At 45.9% G+C, this 24,105-nt stretch overlaps 1 protein-coding gene across 2 annotated transcripts in view; it reads left to right on the top strand.

Moving 5' to 3' along the window:
- Nucleotides 1-15,778, top strand: part of LOC120996214 (aquaporin-2-like) — a 30,164-nt gene extending 14,386 nt beyond the window's left edge. For both annotated transcript variants that reach the window (XM_040425993.1, XM_040425995.1), the window contains one exon: nt 15,393-15,778. In XM_040425993.1, the coding sequence (XP_040281927.1) occupies nt 15,393-15,614 (222 nt within the window). In that variant the 3' untranslated portion in view covers nt 15,615-15,778. The remainder of the gene's footprint in view (nt 1-15,392) is intronic.
- The last annotated feature ends 8,327 nt before the right edge of the window (nt 15,779-24,105 follow it).

Consider the following 24,105-nt stretch of genomic DNA (forward strand, 5'->3'; position numbering starts at 1 on the left):
AACCCTGCAGCGGAAAATCCTGCATCCTGACGAACATCCTCCCTCTGGACCACCACGCTCCTTCTTGGGACTTCATTGCTGCAACTCTGCACCCCAGCAGAATCCATGCTGGGTGCGCTTCTCTCAGAGGCCACCAGAGGGCGCTGAAGCGACACCGATCTTCCCGGCACATCTTCCTGAGGCCTGCTCTCCCCACCATCTTGCAGCTGCGCAGCCTCGTGTGCCTCATTGCTCCTGCCGTTCCCACGCTGAGCAGGCCTCCCAACCAGCGTACCAGTAAGGGATCCCGCCGCACCTGTTCCCGCTCCACCGCCGCTTGCAGGAGAGGGTAGAGGGAGGGACCTCCTGCCCTGTGCTGGGTTCCGCCTTGTTCTCGGATTCCTCCCACGCCGGGAGGACACAGAAGCAGGCTGCCCTGATGACTCCCGGTGTGAAGGGTCCCCGGAGGGGCTCCTAACGCGGCGCCGAACCCGGGGGGTCTCTGTGGGACTCAGGCGCGCCGGCGGCCGTACCCGCCGCGTCCGTCTGCCTTCCGGCGGTGAGCTGACAGTACTCACCGCCTCCCCCCTCAACATGCCAGCCATCTGCTCGCTCAGCCATTCGTGTCCCCGTTCTGCCGCCGCCTCCCGCAGCCTGGACAGCATGTCTTCCACGGTAAGTGTCTGTGACATCTTCAGTTTTATTTTTCCACAAAATGGCACCCCTCACCTCAGTACACCCCCATAAATAGCCCCCAAAACTCCTCCCACTATAGCAACGCCCCCCACCCCACCATTCAATTCAAATAACTTAACCCCTTAACCCACCAGACCCTACAACCAAACCTAATCATGCTGGCCTACCCTTAGCTGCGCCCTAGTCCGGCCAAACTGAATTGATTCCATTCGCTTTATTAGGAGCAGTGTTGCAGTAACCAACTCCATCTGTAACACAATGGACAGAGCCAAGTAGTTCCAGTGCTGACTTTCAGGGTTGGAGCTACTGCAGAACAGCTGATCAACGATGGTTTGGACCCCCACTAGTCAGATACTTATAGCCTGAGCTGAGGATAGACTATCAATAAAAAAAAGTACAGAAAAACCCCTTTAGGCCACTTCAGCGTTGTGGCACACAGTTTTGGTCATGCTGCTGTTTTAGGAAAAAGCTCTTAAAAAAGATTGACTTGATGAGTGTTTTTTGGGCAACATTTCTGCCTACATAGTTAGTGTTGAGCGAACAGTTCGAGCATAGTTCGGGTCCGTACCGAATTTTGGGGTGTTCGTGACACGGACCCGAACCCGAACTTTTTCGTAAAAGTTCGGGTTCGTCGTTCGGCATGTATTTTGGCGCATTTTGAAAGGCTGCAAAGCAGCCAATCAACATGCATCATACTACTTGCCCTAAGATGCCATCGCAGCCATGCCTACTATTGGCAAGGCTGTGATTGGCCAAGTGCAGCATGTGACTCAGCCTCTTTATAAGCTTGTGCGCACGTCGGGACGTGCTCACTCCCGATGTGAATAGAACAGGGATAGACGCAGCTGATGCTAGGGCGAGAATAGGCAGGGATAATTGAATAACTGGAAGCAAATTTCTCTCCTCCACCTGTGATTCATCTGAACAACTGCAGCTGAGCTGCTTTTTTGATAGGGATTGGCTATTTTTAGAGTGGCCAGAGTGATTTTTCCATCCACATGTACCTGGGCTGACCGCCGGCCGCCATTTTGCGACTTGTAGTGCTGCAGCAGAAGCTGCCACAGTGTGCATTCCAAAGCTCCAAACAAGTCAGACATCTACACCTGGGATTCAGACCAATAGCGATTTAGCAGCACAGTCCAAGGCTATTTTTTTTAAAGGTTGTGCAGACCATTTTGTGGCACATGTTACTGGGCTGATAGGCGGCGGCCATCTTGGGACTAGTGCTGCAGCACAATCTCCCCCAACGTCCATTAATCACTTGTAATAGTGGTCTGTGCCATAGAAATCCTACATCAGGGACTTGGGTGTGCTTGTGTCACCCCTACTAATACCAGTCCACCTGTAATCCATACAGTGAAAAGCCATAAAGTATTCCAGTGAGGGAATTTTTTTTTTATTTAAAAAAGGCCAAGTTAGTTTATCTGGCGTTCAATATACTAGATACAGTTAGGCCTGCGTTTCATACATCTGGAATTAGCAAACTAATGTGCTGGGGTTGGGAAAACATATATGTACCCATACTAGAATCTGTCAAAGAAAGCGGTACTCACATATAACAGTCATTCCATCTGTAATCCATACAGTCAAAAGACTGAAAGTATTCCAGTGAGGGGATTTTTTTTATTTAAAAAAGGCCAAGTTAGTTTATCTGGCGTTCAATATACTAGATACAGTTAGGCCTGCGTTTCATACATCTGGAATTAGCAAACTAATGTGCTGGGGTTGGGAAAACATATATGTACCCATACTAGAATCTGTCAAAGAAAGCGGTACTCACATATAACAGTCATTCCATCTGTAATCCATACAGTCAAAAGACTGAAAGTATTCCAGTGAGGGGATTTTGCTTATAAAAAATAATATATTTCATTGTGGTGCGAGTTGAATCGCAACAATGAAGAAAAATACTATTAAGGGACGAGGACGCGGTCGTGGTGGTGTCCGTGGAGCCTCTGTTGCTGGTAGAGGACGTGGCCGTTCGGCCCCAGGCGCACACAGTAGGGAACGAACTCCCTCAACTAGCCGGCAGAATGTACCGCAATATCTCGTGGGGCCCAATGCCGCTCTTAGGATGGTAAGGCCTGAGCAGGTACAGGCATTAATCGATTGGGTGGCCGACAGTGCTTCCAGCACGTTCACCACATGGTCTTCCACCCAGTCTTCTGCGGAAAGCGCACAGGTGGCACCTGAAAACCAAGCCCATCAGTCTGTCACATCACCCCCAAGCATATCAGGGAAACGGTCTGAGCCACAAGTTATGCAGCAGTCTCTTCTTCTGTTTGAAGACTCTGCTTCCAGGGTTTCCCAGGGGCGTCCACCTAGCCCTTCCCCAGTGGAGGAAGACATACCATGCACTGACGCACAACCACTTATGTCTCCAGATGAAGAGGACATGGGAATACCACCACAGCAGAGTCACCGACTCTCTGATGATGACGAAACACAGGTGCCCACTGCCGCGTCTTTTTGCAGTGTGCAGACTGAACAGGAGGAGGTCAGGGAGGGAGACTGGGTGGAAGACGATGCAGAGGACGATGAGGTCTTAGACCCCACATGGACTGAAGGTCGTGGCGATGACTTTCACAGTTCAGAGGAAGAGGTAGTGGTGAGACCGAGACAACAGCGAAGCCAAAGAGGGAGCAGGGGGCCAAAGCAGACGAGCCGCCGCCCCCAGAGTTCGCCTGCTACTGGACATCGCCAACAGGGACCCAGCCCCACAAAGGCAGCTTCAAAGAGTTCCCTGGCATGGCACTTCTTTAAACAATGTCCTACCGACAAGACCCGAGTGACTTGCACGCTCTGCCATCAGAGCCTGAGGCGAGGCATTAACGTTCTGAACCTCAGCACAACCTGCATGACCAGGCATCTACATGCAAAGCATGAACTGCAGTGGGGTACACACCTTAAAAACCAGGCACTCGCTGAGGCTCCCCCTGCTCCCTCTACCGCTGCTGCCTCGGCTTCCGCCTCGAGAGGAATGTTGCCACCTGCCGAGCAGCAAACAGAGGATGTGCCACCGACACCACCACCACCGCCACCGTCAACTAGCGTCTCCACTATATCACACAGCAGCGTTCAGCTCTCAATATCTCAAACCTTAGGGAGGAAGCGCAAATTCCCCCCGAGTCACCCTCGAGCCCTTGGCCTGAACGCCAGCATTTCTAAACTGCTGGCCTTTGAAATGCTGTCATTCCGGCTGGTGGACACAGACAGCTTCAAACAGCTGATGGCCATGGCTGTCCCGCAATATGTGGTTCCCAGCCGCCACTACTTCTCCAAGACAGCCGTGCCTTCCCTGCACATGCAAGTGTCCGATAAAATCAAGTGTGTACTGCGCAACGCCATTTGTGGCAAGGTCCACCTAACCACAGATACGTGGACCAGTAAGCACGGCCAGGGACGCTATATCTCACTAACTGCACACTGGATGAATGTAGTGGCGGCTGGGCCCCCGGCGGACAGTTCCTTGGCGCACGTCCTTCCGCCCCCTAGGATCGCAGGGCATCATTCTCTGCCTCCTGTAGCCTCCTCCTCCTACTCTGCTTCCTCCTCCACTGCTTCCACCAGCTCACCCGGTCAGCCACACACCTTCACCACCAACTTCAGCACAGCCCGGGGTAAACGTCAGCAGGCCATTCTGAAACTCATATGTTTGGGGGACAGGCCCCACAGCGCAAAGGAGTTGTGGCGGGGTATTGAACAACAGACCGACGAGTGGTTTCTGCCGGTGGGCCTCAAGCCAGGCCTGGTGGTATGCGATAATGGGCGAAATCTCGTGGCAGCTCTGGGACTAGCCGGTTTGACGCACATCCCTTGCCTGGCGCATGTGCTGAACTTGGTGGTGCAGAGGTTCATTCACCACTACCCCAACATGTCAGAGCTGCTGCATAAAGTGCGGGCCGTCTGTGCGCGCTTCCGCCGTTCACATCCTGCCGCTGCTCGCCTGTCTGCGCTACAGCGGAACTTCGGCCTTCCCGCTCACCGCCTCATATGAGACGTGCCCACCCGGTGGAACTCCACCTTGCACATGCTGGAGAGACTGTGCGAGCAGCAGCAGGCCATAGTGGAGTTTCAGCTGCAGCACGCTCGCGTCAGTCGTACTGCCGAACAGCACCACTTCACCACCAATGATTGGGCCTCCATGCGAGACCTGTGTGCCCTGCTGCGCTGTTTCGAGTACTCCACCAACATGGCCAGTGGCGATGACACTGTTATCAGCGTTACAATACCACTTCTATGTCTCCTTGAGAAAACACTTAGGGCAATGATGTTAGAGGAGGTGGCCCAGGTGGAGGAGGATGAGGGCTCGTTTCTAACACTTTCGGGCCAGTCTGTTCGAAGTGGCTCAGAGGGAGGTTTGTTTAAGCAGCAGAGGACAGGTTCACAAGTCGCCAGCCAAGGCACTGTACTGGAGGACGAGGAGGATGAGGAGGAGGAGGTGGAGGGGGACGAGGATGACGCAAGTTCACAGCGGGGTGGCAGCCCAGGCCCATCACTGGTGCGTGGCTGGGGGGATACGGTGGACGATGACGATACGCCTCCCACAGAGGACAGCTTGTCCTTACCCATGGGTAGCCTGGCCCACATGAGCGAATATATGCTCCAATGCCTGCGCAACGACAGCAGAGTTGCCCACGTTTTAACGTGTGCAGACTACTGGGTGGCCACCCTGCTGGATCCCCGGTATAAAGACAATGTGCCCACTTTAATTCCTGAACTGGAGCGCGACCGTAAGATGCGCGAGTACAAGCGCACGCTGATAGAGGCGCTCTTGAGAGCATTCCCACATGTCACAGGGGAACAGGTGGAAGGTGAAGGCAGAGGAGTGGCAAGAGGTCGCCAACGCAGCTGTGTCACGGCCAGCTCATCTGAGGGCAGGGTTAGCATGGCAGAAATGTGGAAAAGTTTTGTCTCCACGCCACAGCTATCTGCACCGACACCTGATACGGAACGTGTTAGCAGGAGGCAGCATTTCACTAACATGGTTGAACAGTATGTCTGCACACCCCTCCACATCCTGACGGATGGTTCGGCCCCATTCAACTACTGGGTTTCGAAATTGTCCACGTGGCCAGAGTTAGCATGTTATGCCTTGGAGGTGCTTTCCTGCCCGGCGGCCAGCGTTTTATCTGAACGCGTATTCAGCACGGCAGGGGGCGTCATTACTGACAAGCGCAGCCGCCTGTCCACAGCCAACGTGGACAAGCTGACCTTCATAAATATGAACCAGGCATGGATCCCACAGGACCTGTCCCTCCCTTGTGCAGAGTAGTCCTTATTAACTGCCTAAAACATGTCTTGTTGTGCTACGGGCCACTTCTTTATTTGATACAAATTTTATGAAACCCACAGTTGAATGAAACTCTTCTCTGTCTGGGCGCCGGGGCCTAACCAGATGAAAGTGGCCGGTTAAACTAACGGGTGACATGAAGCCATAACCTCTGCCATGCTACCTCTGTCTTCTGTCTGGGTGCTGAGGCCTAAGTCAAAGAAAGCGGTCTTCTGCTGTGCTGGGGGATATGAAGCTAATCTCTGACCTCTCTCCTCTGTCTGGGTCCAAAGGCCTAAATCACTGAAAGAGGCCTTCTCCTGTGGTGTGTGATATGATGCCAGAATATGTGCTGTGGGGCCTCTCTCCTCTTCCTGGGTGCAGGGGTCAAATAAACTAAATTGTGGCCTACTCCTGTGGTGGTTGATATGATGCCTGATTCTCTGATGTGGAACCTCTCTCCTCTGTTTGGGTGAAGGGGTCAAAGTAACTAAATGGTGGCTTCTCCTGTGGTGGCTGATATGATGCCAGAATATGTGCTGTGGTGCCTCTCTCCTCTTCCTGGGTGCGGGGGTCAAAGTAACTAAATGGTGGCTTCTCCTGTGGTGGCTGATATGATGCCAGAATATGTGCTGTGGGGCCTCTCTCCTCTTCCTGGGTGCAGGGGTCAAAGTAACTCAATGGTGGCTTCTCCTGTGGTGGTTAGTATGATGCCAGAATATGTGCTGTGGGGCCTCTCTCCTCTTCCTGGGTGCAGGGGTCAAAGTAACTCAATGGTGGCTTCTCCTGTGGTGGCTGATATGATGCCAGAATATGTGCTGTGGTGCCTCTCTCCTCTTCCTGGGTGCGGGGGTCAAAGTAACTCAATGGTGGCTTCTCCTGTGGTGGCTGATATGATGCCAGAATATGTGCTGTGGGGCCTCTCTCCTCTTCCTGGGTGCAGGGGTCAAAGTAACTCAATGGTGGCTTCTCCTGTGCTGATTGATATAAAGCTGATGGTTCTGCCATCTGACATGGTTGCCAGGGTCTGATTCAATGGGGGCCTACTCCTGTGGTGGGTGATCTAAATGCCTGATTCTCTGCTGTGAAACCTCTCTCCTCCGTCTGGGTGTAGGGGTCAAAGTCTTTCAAAGTCGCCTTCTCCTGTGCTGATTGATATGAAGCTGATGGTTGTGCCATCTGACATGGTTGCCGGGGTCCCATTAAATTGTGGCCTACTCCTGTGGTGGTTGATATGATGCCTGATTCTCTGATGTGGAACCTCTCTCCTCTGTTTGGGTGAAGGGGTCAAAGTAACTAAATGGTGGCTTCTCCTGTGGTGGCTGATATGATGCCAGAATATGTGCTGTGGTGCCTCTCTCCTCTTCCTGGGTGCGGGGGTCAAAGTAACTAAATGGTGGCTTCTCCTGTGGTGGCTGATATGCCAGAATATGTGCTGTGGTGCCTCTCTCCTCTTCCTGGGTGCGGGGGTCAAAGTCACTCAATGGTGGCTTCTCCTGTGGTGGCTGATATGATGCCAGAATATGTGCTGTGGTGCCTCTCTCCTCTTCCTGGGTGCAGGGGTCAAAGTAACTAAATGGTGGCTTCTCCTGTGGTGGTTGATATGATGCCTGATTCTCTGCTGTGAAACCTCTCTCCTCCATCTGGGTGTAGGGGTCAAAGTCTTTCAAAGTCGCCTTCTCCTGTGCTGATTGATATAAAGCTGATGGTTGTGCCATCTGACATGGTTGCCAGGGTCTGATTCAATGGGGGCCTACTCCTGTGGTGGGTGATCTAAATGCCTGATTCTCTGCTGTGAAACCTCTCTCCTCCGTCTGGGTGTAGGGGTCAAAGTCTTTCAAAGTCGCCTTCTCCTGTGCTGATTGATATGAAGCTGATGGTTGTGCCATCTGACATGGTTGCCGGGGTCCCATTAAATTGGGGCCTACTCCTGTGGTGGGTGATCTAAATGCCTGATTCTCTGCTTTGAAACCTCTCTCCTCCGTCCGGGTGTAGGGGTCAAAGTCTGTCAAAGTCGCCTTCTCCTGTGCTGATTGATATAAAGCTTATGCTTGTGCCATCTGACATGGTTGCCGGGGTCTGATTCAATGGTGGCCTACTCCTGTGGTGGGTGATCTAAATGCCTGATTCTCTGCTGTGTAACCTCTCTCCTCCGTCTGGGTGTAGGGGTCAAAGTAACTAAATGGTGGCCTACTCCTGTGGTGGGTGATATTATGCCTGGTTCTCTGCTGTGGGACCTCTCTCCTTTGTCTGGGTGCTGTGGTCAAAATAATAGTAAGTGACCTTCTCCATTGGTGGGTGACTTGAAGCCTGATTCTGTGCTATGGGACCTCACTCCAATTAATATTGTTTAATTTTTATTTATTTTATGTTAACTCATCATTTCCCTATCTACATTTGTTTGCAGGGGATTTAACTACATTTTGCTGCCTTTTGCAGCCCTCTAGCCCTTTCCGGGTGTGTTTTACAGCCTTTTTAGTGCCCAAAAGTTCGGGTCCCCATTGACTTCTATGGGGTTCGGGTTCGGGATGAAGTTCGGGTCGAGTTCGGATCCCGAACCCGAACATTTTTCGAAAGTTCGGCCGAACTCGTCGAACCCGAACATCCAGGTGTTCGCTCAACTCTATACATAGTGTTTTAGCACCAGCTGTTTTTTAATGGCTTTATTTGCATGTCTAGCCTTTTTAAAGAGTCACTATCTCTCTAGAGCTGGACAAAAAAACTATGTTATAAAAGAGACTAGGCAAAAACACCACTTTATTTAACCAAAACAACTATGGATATCTATGGGAGAAAACTGACAAAGGCCTCATGCACACAACCATGCCGTTTTTTGTGGTCCGCAAACCGATCCGCAAAAAACGGAAGCCGCCAATGTTGCATTCCGCAATTTGCGAAACGGAACGGGCTCCGGCAATATAAATGCCTATTCTTGTCCGCAAAGCGCGGACAAGAATAGAACATGTTATAATTTTTTTTTGCGCAGCAACGGATGCGGACAGCACATCTTTTGCGGCCCCATTGAAGTGAATGGGTCCGCATGCGGACCCAAACAACGGTCGTGTGCATGAGGCCATACAATGAGGGGAAAAAAGTACACAAGCAAACCATGCTACAAAAAAAATAAAAAATAAAATTACCCAAGAACCGCATCTCAGGAATAAAAATAAAAACACTACAAAAGGCCTGTTTGTATTCTGTTAAATATTTTTCATCAACTCCCATGCAATGATTGAAACTGGCATTTTTTTCTTAAAAATGCTGCAGATAATGCCAGCAAAAACAAGTCACCAAAAACTAACAAACCCTCAATGAGACCAGAAAAACTTGTGTGACACCAGCTTTATAGGTCCTATAATTTCTCTTCAATATTTGGTCATTGTCCAAACCTTACCCCTTCCCAACATCTGCAGTTCATGTATGACAGAAGTAAGGTCTTTGAAGATGGTGCCCGCTCAGGAGCTGAAGTGCCATAGCCGCTCAAGGCCTGCTGACACTCGGTAGCAGACTCTGATCAGCAATAATGCTGATTGTTGACTTTTACCCCCTCAGATGCTGCGGTCAATTGTGATAACGACTTCTGACTGGACAATTACTGGGATTGCTGCGCTATCAGTGACTGAACAACTACATTGTGGGAGCCGTTTGGTTGCTATGGCAGCCTGGGGCCTTCTGAAGGCAGCAAAGTTCCTATGTACCTCTGCCTGTGGCAGGGTTTGATAGGAAGGCAATGATTCTCCCATAGACTGAAATAGTATATCATTGAAATCTGTGGGATAAGCTTTCAGACGAACGCATGTTCAAGTCCCCTAGGGAGAGCAAAAATAAATGTAAAAATAAAAATATAAAAAATCCCACTCTCTATTTTATAAAAAGAACACAATAAAAAATATAAATCTTTAGAATTGCCAAATTCCCCTACTATTAAAATACTATATGTTATAAAAGTATTTATCAGGTACAGTGAATGGCATAATGGGAAAAAAATAATCAAAGTGACTCCTCTCTCATATATTTTGCATCAATCTGTATATAGGTCTTTTTATAGGCTGAAGCGAACAAGCACCAAAATATGTTTATTGTCAATTGGCACTTGTCCTACCTGAACATTAGTGATCCCAGACCAGATTATTAAGAGGTAGGCAAAAAGAAAAAATGTAGGCGTGCTCAAACCCTGTTTCACCGAGCACGGACCATGCCGGGAACCACAGCGTAACTTAAAGGGAACCTGTCACCAGTTTTATGGTGTCCTAACTAAGGGCAACATAAATAAGTGACTGATTCTCTTAGCACAATGTTGGGTCACTTTCTTTAATTGACCCAGTCAATCTGCCAACATCTTGTATTGAAAAGCTCCAGCTGATAATGATGAGTCATGAATATTCATGAGCTCCTGACTCTCCCCGCCCACCTGCTGCTAAATGACAGTTTGTTTCCATAGGAACCAGCAGCAGGTGGGCAGGGGAGTGGCTATAGCTCTGAATTAAATATACGCTGGACTCACTGACATCACGCCGGACTCAAATCAGCTTATTAGCATGCGGCATCTTTGTGTGTATATTATGAGGTAACCATCTGTCACACCAGTAACTGAATACATCTAAGGCACTTTTTAGTAGTTAATGATTGTATATAATTAGTTAGATTATAATCAAATATCCACATGACAGGTTCCCTTTAAGTAAAGGAGAGAGAAAAGTCCAAGTCCAGCTCGATTAAAATGTTACCTTTTATTTTTCAGTGCAGATTAAAAGCCAGTTACAGTCCAGTTACATGTTTCGGATCAAGGACAATAGCGATCCTTCCTCATGACATACACATACTGAGGAGGAGGTTGAATATATAGCGCCTCCACCTGGAAACAGGTGGACGCACTAACTACAAGCTCCTCCTATAAATGAAATTGACAACACCTGCTGAAAGGCATGGTGAATTAAAACAAAAGAACACACATAGCTTATGGATCCAAAAATTCAGTAATGTAACATCAAATCGTGTTTCCGATTAAGTCCACTCGGTATGGTGGACCCCATTTTGAAGATCCAGAAAGACTCACGATTCAAAAGCTTCTTTTTGTAATTACCACCCATTAATGGTGGAGTAATCCTCTCCAGGCCTTGCACAGTTAAACCTTCTGTGTCACCGCCATGCACCACTGAAAAACGCAGGCTGACTGCAGACACAGTCCTGGCATGTGAATGAGGGATGTCAGAGATGAGCTGCACAGTCTAACCTGAAGGCCATTGGTGGTGCAGCCAATGTACTGGAGGGAACAGAGAGTGCATGAGATACAATACACCACATGAGTGCTGTTACAGTTGATGTATTGTTTGATGGAAAAACATTTATTCATGGCATAGGAAAAAACTTCCTTGCCAGGTCGCATATAGGAGCAACACGTACAGATCTTATGCCCACATTTATAACTGCCGAGAAACCGCAACTGCTGTTAGTCACTGCCTATAGTGCACAATATTCGCAGATTTGCAACATAGTAAGAAAACACTTACCTATATTGTCAACGGATGACCAATAGTGTAGCATCTTGAAAGGTGGCATTTTGTGCTCAGCCCGCAGAGCGCCCACGCTGGGTAATAGACTCTGCCCCTCTCTATTTACTGAGGGGGCACGAGCTTCTCCAGTTTGGTTGCGGTTTCTCGGCAATTATAAATGTGGGCATAAGATCTGTACGTGTTGCTCCTATATGCGACCTGGCAAGGAAGTTTTTTCCTATGCCATGAATCAATGTTTTTCCATCAAACAATACATCAACTGTAACAGCACTCATGTGGTGTATTGTATCTCATGCACTCTCTGTTCCCTCCAGTACATTGGCTGCACCACCAATGGCCTTAAGGTTAGACTGTGCAGGCTCATCTCTGACATCCCTCATTCACATGCCAGGACTGTGTCTGCAGTCAGCCTGCATTTTTCAGTGGTGCATGGCGGTGACACAGAGGGTTTAACTGTGCAAGGCCTGGAGAGGGTTACTCCACCATTAAGGGGTGGTAATTAAAAAAAGAAGCTTTTGAATCGTGAGTCTTTCTGGATCTTCAAAATGGGATCCACCATACCGAGTGGACTTAATCGGAAACACGATTTGATGTTACATTACTGAATTTTTGGATCCATAAGGCTACTTTCACACTTGCGTTGTTCTTTTCCGGCATAGAGTTCCGTCACAGGGGCTCTATACCGGAAAAGAACTGATCAGGTATGTCCCCATGCATTCTGAATGGAGAGTAATCCGTTCAGTTTGCATCAGTATGTCTTCAGTTCAGTCGTTTTGACTGATCAGGCAAAAGAGAAAACCGTAGCATGCTACGGTTTTATCTCCGGCTAAAAAAACTGAAGACTTGCCTGAATGCCGGATCAGGCATTTTTTCCCATAGGAATGTATTAGTGCCGGATCCGGCATTCAGAATACCGGAATGCCGGATCCGTCCTTCCGGTATGTGCATACTGAAAAAAAGGTGAAAAAATAAATGCCGGATCCGTTTTTGCCGGATGACACCGGAAAGACGGATCCGGCATTTCAATGCATTTTTTCGACTGATCAGGCATTTTTAAGACTGATCAGGATCCTGATCAGTCTTACTAATGCCATCAGTTAGCATACATTTTGCCTGATCCGGCAGGCAGTTCCGGCGACGGAACTGCTTGCCGGATCTCTCTGCCGCAAGTGTGAAAGTAGCCTAAGCTATGTGTGTTCTTTTGTTTTAATTCACCATGCCTTTCAGCAGGTGTTGTCAATTTCATTTATAGGAGGAGCTTGTACTTAGTGCGTCCACCTGTTCTCAGGTGGAGGCGCTATATATTCAACCTCCTCCTCAGTATGTGTAGGTCATGAGGAAGGATCGCTATTGTCCTTGATCCGAAACATGTAACTGGACTGTAACTGGCTTTTAATCTGCACTGAAAAATAAAGGTAACATTTTAATCGAGCTGGACTTTTCTCTCTCCTTTACTTAGATTATTAAGAGGGTTGGCCACTTGGCCCATCTCACACATTGGTGACATATCACTAGGATATAACAAAGAAGAAAAAGAATACCGAAACAGGAGCCGCACATCTACAAAATTACTAATTTATTAAGGCAACGGACACAACATAAAAAGAATTAAAATCGTTGTATACAACAGGTCTGGGCCATGCAAGCCGTGTATCGGCGCATGCCCATCTGAGTCACCACAAATTCATGTAGGAACCCCCACATCCATCAGCATGTAATAATGTAAAGTGCATGAAATCCATCAACAATAGATAAGAGTCAATAAATACTTATCATAAAAATGGCATGATGGGGGGTATCTGTGGCGGTCAGAAGAAAAGCCCAACGCGTATCGCCAGACTTGCTGGCTTCCTCAGGAGTGCCTGATTCCTAATGGCCAATCATCAAGTATATATATACTAAATAATCACATAGTAATGTGTTATACCTGTACACTGGTTCCAGATGGAGAAAAGGGGCGGTGACCGCCTCATTATCATAGAGCAACAGAGGGGCGCATAGGGAAATCTCCCACGATGCATATGTGGGTCGATTGTGAAAAGCGAACGGCATCCGGATGTGCCGTCCGCGCATGCGCCCATCCAAGCCGGCCCGTGCTGCGTTCCAAAGACCGGATATAGCAGCACGCGCCGGCTCACAGGGCTCCCACTGCGTGTCAGCAGTCGGAAGTGACAGATCCCAGCGTGTGACGCGGCGAGGGGAGCTGCAGATGCACACAGAGAAAAAGGTGAAAAAAGAGTAGACTTGCTGAGATAGACGTAACATATAAGTTTCAATGGACAGTAGATCGGGAGATCAGTATCGGGGAATATAACCAAAGGTTGAAATAAGGGAGATGAGACAAGTGCACTAATCAATACAATAAAATATAAAAAATAATAAACAAAAAATTTAAAAATATAAAAAATAATATATAAAAAAATAAATAAATATAATAGTATAAAACCACCAACATTAAATAATTAAAAATAATAACACACAAAAAATTGATTTATTTTGGGTTTTTAGGTATAATAACCATTATTACTTGTCACTCCTCTTGTGTGTGTTTTTTAATTTATTTTATTTTTTCCTCTGCGCTTTCATCATGTTTTTCTCTGGATCGACATTTGTCTCATCTCCCTTATTTCAACCTTTGGTTATATTCCCCGATACTGATCTCCCGATCTACTGTCCATTGAAACTTATATGTTACGTCTATCTCAGCAAGTCTACTCTTTTTTCACCTTTTTCTCTGTGTGCATCTGCAGCTCCCCTCGCCGCGTCACACGCTGGGATCTATGTCCCTTCCGACTGCTGACACGCAGTGGGAGCCCTGTGAGCCGGCGCGTGCTGCTATATCCGGTCTTTGGAACGCAGCACGGGCCGGCTTGGATGGGCGCATGCGCGGACGGCACATCCGGATGCCGTTCGCTTTTCACAATCGACCCACATATGCATCGTGGGAGATTTCCCTATGCGCCCCTCTGTTGCTCTATGATAATGAGGCGGTCACCGCCCCTTTTCTCCATCTGGAACCAGTGTACAGGTATAACACATTACTATGTGATTATTTAGTATATATATACTTGATGATTGGCCATTAGGAATCAGGCACTCCTGAGGAAGCCAGCAAGTCTGGCGATACGCGTTGGGCTTTTCTTCTGACCGCCACAGACACCCCCCATCATGCCATTTTTATGATAAGTATTTATTGACTCTTATCTATTGTTGATGGATTTCATGCCCTTTACATTATTACATGCTGATGGATGTGGGGGTTCATACATGAATTTGTGGTGACTCAGATGGGCATGCGCCGATACACGGCTTACATGGCCCAGACCTGTTGTATACAACGATTTTAATTCTTTTTATGTTGTGTCCGTTGCCTTAATAAATTTGTAATTTTGTAGATGTGCGGCTCCTGTTTCGGTATTCTTTTTCTTCTTTGTTATATTGTGCATTATATACCGTGGGCCGGCACTCTTCCTTTTTATTTTTGGATGTGCCCCTATCTTCTTTGATTGTAATATCACTAGGATATACTACCGCTGCTATCTATAGAATTGGGCCCTCGAAGCAAAGAAGGGCACACAACTCCATCCTGTCCAATAGCTCAGGAGGCAGTTTAGACATCAATATAGGAAAGAATTCTTTACAGTTAGAATAGTCAAACTATGTAATGCCGCACACTGAGATCTAGTAATGGCAGATACTATGTAAGCATTTACATAGGGCTAGGTGCTTACCTAATAGCAAATGGCATTGAGGGTATTATTTACCATAATCTACTGATTAATGGGGTACAATTGTTCAGGAAAAATTTAACTTTATGGACCTGTGCCTTTTTTTATCCTGTGCAACTATGTAATTGGGTAAGTGATATATTTGTATACAGAGTGAGACAATGAATAATTATCATTTTTACCTATCACCTACATTATTCTCAGGTCTTCTGGCTGGGACCAATGTTCGGTGCCATATTAGGATCCCTGATGTATCACTTTATACTGATTCCAAACACCAAGACCTTCTCTGAAAGAATAGCGATCCTGCGAGGGGAGCTGGAGCCTGAAGAAGACTGGGAAGAGAACGATATGCGTAGAAGACAATCAGTAGAGCTACACTCACCCCAGATAATACCAAGAAGTGGGATGACTGAAAAAGTCTGAGTAAAATGCAGAGAAGAAGACCTAAGGTGACCAGCCATAGTGAAGGACCTCTGAATCTGTGCCGCATCTGGTCACAAGTATGTTTGGTTGGATTTAGCATACAGTATAATACATAATCATTTAGGGCATGAAAACATAGTGTACAACCAGTGTTTGGTCAGTGTCAAAAAAAATCAACAAATCATTGTACAAATCTATAATTTTCTCTGTATTCTAGCTAACACATACATTCCCTTTAAGGGACCGCAGTACTGTATCTGACATATTTTGTGTTACTAATTAAAACCAGATAGTGATACATTTTCTTGTGTTTATACTGCTTTTTATTTTCTGATAGTACATTTTTTTATTATAATTTCTGTATGATGATGGGGCAGCCATTTTACTTGAGCTGCTGTTAATGGTATTCAGAGATATTCTTTAAAGCAGCCACATGAATCAGAAACCTGTAGCCTTTGGACATTCATTTACTTGTATTTGGGAGAGGTTTGTGCGCAGTGTGCAGAGGTCCCTGTAAAGGAAGGAGGACCATATAAGCTGCGATCAGCACCTGTTGTGAATGGTGGATCCTGTGTTATCTACTGTGTATATAGGTGTTCCTCTTCATTGTAATCCTTCCTATGATGATAATGAGACGACTGCTGATAAGTGATCTTTACAGAACAGGAAATGCAAGCCTGTGATGTGACTCTGTGGCCTGACTAAAACTGCAAGATATCAGAATTTTTTTAAATATTACATTTTTAGATGCCATATTCCCTTTAAATGGCATCTGTCAGCAGGTTTGTACTTATGAATTTGGATGACCTGTATGTGCGCTTGGCAGCTGAAGACATCTGTGTGGGTCCCATGTTCATATGGGCCCTCATTGATGAGAAAAATAATGTTTTATTATATGCAAATGATCCTCTAGGAGCGACGGGGGCGTTGTCATTACACCTAGAGGCTCTGCTTTCTCTGCACCTGCCGCATCCTCTGCACTTTGAGTGAGAGCACCAAGTGTAATGATGTTCTCACTGCCTGTCAAAGCGTTGAAGGTATGGCAGCTGCAGAGAGAGCAGATGCTCTGGGTGTTATGACAAAGCCCCCATTGCTCCTAAAGGCTAATCTGCATATATTAAAACCTAATAAAAAAAAAAAAATTCTCAGCAATGAAGGCACATACGAACACAGACTCCTTCAGCTGCCAAGTGCACATGTAACAGGTCAGCCAGTTTCATAGGTACAAATCTGTTGACAGATGCCCTTTAACTTAGTGACTCAGGTTGCAATATTTTCATCACACAACTACATTATACTTAGTGCTGCAGACAGTGCTGATCCCTGGTGTGTGCGACTGGCTGAAAGATCCCCCAAATCAGTACTGTTACTGGTAAAATGTCTGTCTACAGCCAATCAATATATCAATCCAAGGGCAGGCCAATCGACAGGCACCAAATTGCTGGAGTGCATGCCGTTATTGGCTGTCTAGTAACACATCTCTGCAGTACAGTATTCCAGCAACTTTGTTAAAGGGCATCTGTCAGCAGATTTGTACCTATGAAACTGGCTGACCTGTTACATGTGCGCTGAAGACATCTGTGTTGGTCCCATGTTCATATGTGCCCGCATTGATGAGCCCCCAACAGGGGCATTGTCATTACTTCTAGAGGCTCAGCTTTCTCTGCAACTGCTGCACCCTCTGTACTATGATCTACAGGACCAGATGTGATCATGCTTACACTGCCTATTAGGGCTCATGCACACGACCGTATGCCCTCAGAGACATACGGTCCGTGAGCGTGCCCCGCAACGGCATACATTGTGCGCACAGCATTATAGTTTACTATAATACTGAGCACATCGAGCCGCCTGCGGGACTACTGTCCTGCACTCATATGATCATAAGAGTGCAGGACAATAGCCCCGTGGGTGGCCTGATGCGCACAGTATCATAATAACCTATGATGCTGTGCGCACGATGTATGCCGCTCAGGGACATATGGCTCGCTAATTTTTCGCATAATATTTGCAATAAATTTGTGAATTCTAGAATTCGTGATCTCCAGTCATTATTTTTGCGATTGCGCAAATCGGCACTAATGATGCGCATATTTTTTGCGCAATACATGCAACTTCACATTTGATCAGGTCTGAGCAGATATTACTGATTGGTGCACTAAGTATTGTTGTGACATCACAGCACCATGTCTGTAGCATGTATGCATGTATGAACAGCAGAGAAACAGTAAATCCTATCACACTACCTAACACCCAGATACAGTTGCAAGAAATAGTATGTGAACCCTTTGGAATGATATGGATTTCTGCACAAATTGGTCATAAAATGTGATCTGATCTTCATCTAAGTCACAACAATAGACAATCACAGTCTGCTTAAACTAATAACACACAAAGAACTAAATGTTACCATGTTTTTATTGAACACACCATGTAAACCTTCACAGTGCAGGTGGAAAAAGTATGTGAACCCTTGGATTTAATAACTGGTTGAATCTCCTTTGGCAGCAATAACTTCAACCAAACATTTCCTGTAGTTGCAGATCAGACGTGCACAACGGTCAGGAGTAATTCTTGACCATTCCTCTTTGCAGAACTGTTTAAATTCAGCAATATTCTTGGGATGTCTGGTGTGAATCGCTTTCTTGAGGTCATGCCACAGCATCTCAATTGGGTTGAGGTCAGGATTCTGACTGGGCCACTCCAGAAGGCGTATTTTCTTCTGTTTAAGCCTTTCTGTTGTTGATTTACTTCTATGCTTTGGGTCGTTGTCCTGTTGCAACACCCATCTTCTGTTGAGATTGGAGGTGTTGGTTACAGCTACCCTATCCACCAGCTCAAGCTCATCTCATTGATTGGACTCCAGTTGGCTGACACCTCACTCCAATTAGCTCTTGGAGATGTCATTAGTCTAGGGGTTCACATACTTTTTCCACCTGCTCTGTGAATGTTTACATGGTGTGTTCAATAAAAACATGGTAACATTTAATTCTTTGTGTGTTATAAGTTTAAGCAGACTGTGATTGTCTATTGTTGTGACTTAGATGAAGATCAGATCACATTTTATGACCAATTTGTGCAGAAATCCATATCATTCCAAAGGGTTCACATACTTTTTCTTGCAATTGTACATCAGATGCACTATATCACTATCTAACCTACACTATCTCCCACTATCTGTATTATATATATAAGCTATCTAACTATCTAATGTAATCGGATAAGGAATAGGATCCAGATGAAAGCACAGCAATGTCACTGCTCTCTCTCTCTCTCTCAGAACTGCAAAAAAAACTGCTGAAAATGGCTGCTGGGGAGTTTCTTATATAGTAAAGGGGTAGGCAACTTTCCTATTGGTTGCTAAGGATGTTGCTAAGCTCTGACAAAGGTTTTGCAGTCTTTTTATTGGCCCACAAGCAAGAAGGGAGTGTACTGATGAAAAAAAAAAAAATCAAAAATATTCGCGATTATGAATATATAGCACTATATTCTACATTTTCGCGAATTCATGAAGTGCCGATATTCGCGATAAAAATTTGCAATTAGAATATTCGCTATCAACACTAAGTCCACTGTGAAACACTATGTCCAATAATAACTGACTACAAAAACAGAGGCACAGCGCGCAATATATATATATATATATATATATATATATATACACACACACACACAGTACAGTCAGTTCATGACTATGAAGGCATCAAAACTATGAATTAACACATGTGGAATTATATACATAACAAACAAGTGTGAAACAACTGAAAATCTGTCATATTCTAGGTTCTTCAAAGTAGCCACCTTTTGCTTGGATTACTGCTTTGCACACTCTTGGCATTCTCTTCATGAGCTTGAAAAGGTAGTCCCCTGAAATGGTCTTCCAACAGTCTTGAAAGAGTTCCCAGAGATGCTTAGCACTTGTTGGCCCTTTTGCCTTCACTCTGCGGTCCAGCTCACCCCAAACCATCTCGATTGGGTTCAGGTCCGGTGACTGTGGAGGCCAGGTTATCTGGCGCAGCACCCCATCACTCTCCTTCATGATCAAATAGCCCTTACTTTCAAAAAGTTTTCCCAATTTTTCGGCTGACTGACTGACGTTCATTTCTTAAAGTAATGACGGCCACTCGTTTTTCTTTACTTAGCTGCTTTTTTCTTGCCATAATACAAATTCTAACAGTCTATTCAGTAGGACTATCAGCTGTGTATCCACCTGACTTCTCCTCAACGCAAATGATGGTCCCAACCCCATTTATAAGGCAAGAAATCCCACTTATTAAACTTGACAGGGCACACCTCAAGTGTGAATTTCAGGGGACTACCTCTTGAAGCTCATCAAGAGAATGCCAAGAGTGTGCAAAGCAGTAATCAAAGCAAAAGGTGGCTACTTTGAAGAACCTACAATATGACATATTTTCAGTTGTTTCACACTTGTTTGTTATGTATATCATTCCACATGTGTTAATTCATAGTTTTGATGAATTCAGTGTGAATCTACAATTTTCATAGTCATGAAAATAAAGAAAACTCTTTGAATGAGAAAGTGTGTCCAAACTTTTGGTCTGTACTGTGTATATATATATATATATATATATATAGTGGGGTTTCGCTCTGGTAGACAGGATTAGCTGAAGCAGTATAGAGGCAACAACAAGTTCTTTGGATCAAACTGTTCAGCGTTTTATTCACACTTTAGGCAAGTGACAAAACAAGCAGTCATGATCAAAGAAAAAGTCACCTTGCGGTGGTGGTAATTAGTGTTGATCACGAATATTCGAATTTTGCATTTTTATCGCGAATATAGGCACTTCGAAATTTCGCGAATATTTCGAATATAGTTATATATATTCGTAATTTCGAATATTCCAATTTTTTTTTTGCCTTTTTTTTTTTTTTTTTTCATTCGATTTATTTTTTTTTTTTAAATAAGTACACATGATCCCTCCCTGCTTCTAGCTTGTGGGCCAATAAGAAGGCTGCAATATACTTGACTTTAGGAGTAGTAGTGTTTGCGAATTTTGCTCTATATTCGTTTTTTTCGAATATTCACTATATTGCTATATATTCTTGTTTTAGAATATTACGAATATTCAAAAAACGAAGTTATAGCAATATAGCGAATATTTGAAAAAAATCGAATATAGAGCAATTTAGCTAATATAGTGCTATAATCTTCTTTGTCTAATAGTTGTAAGTTGAAAAATTCGCTAAAAAATTCAAATCCGAAAATTCGAATTACGAAAGTTCGCATATAACACAATCATTACCTTGCCGATTTTAGATTTTATTTAAAGTAAAAAAAATCGTGAATTTTCGAATATTCACCGAATATTCTACAAAATATTCGCGAATTCGAATATGACCCCTGCCGCTCATCACTAGTGGTAATTCACACCATGCGGCAATTCTGCCTCAAAGAGTCCTTGACCATAGCAGCACCAACCTGTTTTCACGCCAAACAGGTAGCAAGCCTTCATCCAGACACAAGGCTCCCGGATCCCAACACAAAGACCTGGTTTCTGAGCACAGCTGCTTATTTAAGGACAGCCAGGTGCTGCCAAAACCCGGACCAGCACTAAAATCCGGTCCGGTATTTGACCTTACCTGGCTGTAAATCAGCCCAGCAGCACATGCTGGGAGGAAAATACCTGTTCTCCCAGACAAAACCTCTCACTTTGTCACATACCCCCCCACCTTTGTTCAACCCTGAAGGGGTGAACACACGCCAGATAGTGTACTCGGGACAGGGCATCCGTGTTTCCCTGTAACCAGCCTGCCCTGTGTTCCACCGAAAACGTAAAGTTTTGTAGAGAGAGAAACCATCAGGCGACCTTGGCCTCGCTCATCCACTTGAGAGGGGACTGGTCAGTCATCAGGCAGAATTTTCTCCCCAATAAATAATAGCGGAGAGATTCTAGTGCCTACTTGATAGCCAGGCAATCTCTCTCCACTATACTATACCCGGTCTCAGCTGGGTTGAGCTTACGGCTGAAGAAAACAACGGGATGCTCCTCCCCGTTGACTTCCTGAGACAGTACAGCACCGAAGCCAACTTCGAAGGCATCGGTCTGTACTATAAACTCCCTTTTGAAGTCAGGCATCACTAAAACCGGGGACCCGCACAGGGCAAACTTCAAAGCGGAGAAAGCCTCTTCTGCCGATCATCCCAGCGAACCATCGTTGACTTGTGTTCCTTGATGAGTCCTGTCAAGGGCGCGGCTAGAGTAGCAAAGTGGGGGATAAACCTCATGTAACAGCCCACCATTCCCAGGAATGACTTTATTTGCCTAGTGGTGACAGGTCGGGGCCAATTCTGTATCGCCTCTATTTTGTTTACTTGGTGTTTGATGACTCCACGCCCAATAACATACCCCAGGTACTTAGTCTCTTCTAACCCTATCGCACATTTTTTTTGGGTTAGTGGTTAGGCCAGCTTTCCGAAGGGAGTCCACTACAGCCTGCTGTCACGGCTGTGTCTGAGCAACAATAGTATACACAGTAAAAGAGCTACTGACCGGACCCAAACTAGGGAGGATAAAGGGTGACCCCTGTCAGACCCTCAAAGCTCTCCCTATTCTGCTAAAGCACATGCCCGGATCCAAATGGCGGAACGAGGCATGCCCACGTGCCTAAGACTGATGACCACTGTAACCCCTACAATAGTGGAAGGGGCACGGCCACCGGTGCCCTACTCAGTATATGGAGGGAACCGTGGCCACCTCAGATCCAGTCAGAAAATAATCAGGTACACAACAATGTCTGTACACTTAGCTGAAGGTGTTGCAGCCGCAGAGAAGACGGATCCAAGGACAGCTGGCAATATCCGGAGTGCTTGCTGCAGCAGAACACAGGTCCAGTGAACTGATAGCTACAAGTGAAGATACTAAAGCAAGAGCTACAACTGAAATGAGAACTATAATCCACGCCCTACAATAGGAGGAGGGGTGATATAAAGAGAGGGAAATCAAACGCATGAGGAACAGCTGTGAGGAAGGAAACCAAAAGTAAACAGAGCAGTGAGAACTCCTCCCAGCTCTAGTAGTGACATCATCACAGGGGTGGAGAAACAGCTGTGAGAACGTCCCAAAGCTCTGGTAGTGACACCTGCACTTTGGGTAGGTGACTTTCCCAGTCGGTACTGTGGATGACAATATCGTCCAGGTAAGCCAAAGCGTACCGCCGATGTGGACAAAGCACAATGTCCATTTGTCGCTGAAAAGTGGCAGGGGCACCATGCAGACCAAAGGGTAAGTTCTTATATTGATCCAGCCCCTCAGGCGTGATGAAGGCAGTTTTCTCTTTGGTAGCCTCCGTTAAGGGCACCTGCCAGTACCCTTTCGTGAGGTCCAAAACAGAAAAATACCGGGCTTGTCCTAACCTCTCAATGAGCTCATCCACCCGGGGCATGGGATACGCATCGAATTTGGAAACCTTGTTAAGTTTTCGAGGCCGTCCGGCTTGGGTATAAATACTATAGGACTGGCCCACTCACTTTTTGACTCCTTAATGATGTCTAGCTGCAACATTTGCTGCACCTCCTCCGATATAGCTTGTTGCCGAGCCTCGGGTACCCGGTATAGTTTTAATCTGACTTTGACAGTGCCATACCAGAGGGGGATTGTGAGAGATAGATTTTATTTCTCTCTATATACAGTGGGATGCGAAAGTTTGGGCAACCTTGTTAATTGTCATGATTTTCCTGTATAAATCATTGGTTGTTACGATAAAAAATGTCAGTTAAATATATCATATAGGAGACACACACAGTGATATTTGAGAAGTGAAATGAAAGGGTAGTATCAAATGTGTAGGAGTAGATAGTAATGCAGTTCCTACTCCTCACACCAACTGTTCACCGCATTAAAGGTAAAAATTTAGATCTGACTACTCTGCTGCCTCTAGAGGGGGGACGGAGTAGTAGTGCCTTCTTGGAGTAGTAGTGCCTTCCCACCTATGAAATAAACTCCAATTAATAACCACATTTTTGAGTTTCTGGTTTCAGGTTCTTGGAAGATGGATGATCTTGGACAGGATATGATGTTCCAACTTAATCTGATGTTGTTAAGAAAGAATCACGGTTTGAGGGTCCACATCAAATACTGTTAACCACCGCCAGTCTGGCCCTGCTCCACAAAGCAACCTCTCCTTACACTGGCAAAACATAGAATGTAAAATGGCTGCCAGATCGGTTTCAGTTAAAGGGTGGGGGTGTGTCCATGTGCTGAAACATCTTAATTGGCTGTCCTGTCCCACCTGATGGATGTGTCATGGGTCAAAGTTCAGCGCAATGCAAAAGAAACCATCTTTCCATGGTTTAAGTAAATTCACATGGTAAACCGGCTCTGGCTTTCACCGCCCTGGCTGGTGTACCTTGTAGTTTACATCTCCAATTTTCTCGAGTACCTCGTAGGGCCCTTGCCACTTAGCAAGGAACTTACTGTCCACCGTCGGCACCAGAACCAAAACCCGATCACCCGGGTTAAAGATCCGGACC

Source organism: Bufo bufo, chromosome 3 (assembly GCF_905171765.1).
Source record: "Bufo bufo chromosome 3, aBufBuf1.1, whole genome shotgun sequence".
Taxonomy (NCBI): domain Eukaryota; kingdom Metazoa; phylum Chordata; class Amphibia; order Anura; family Bufonidae; genus Bufo; species Bufo bufo.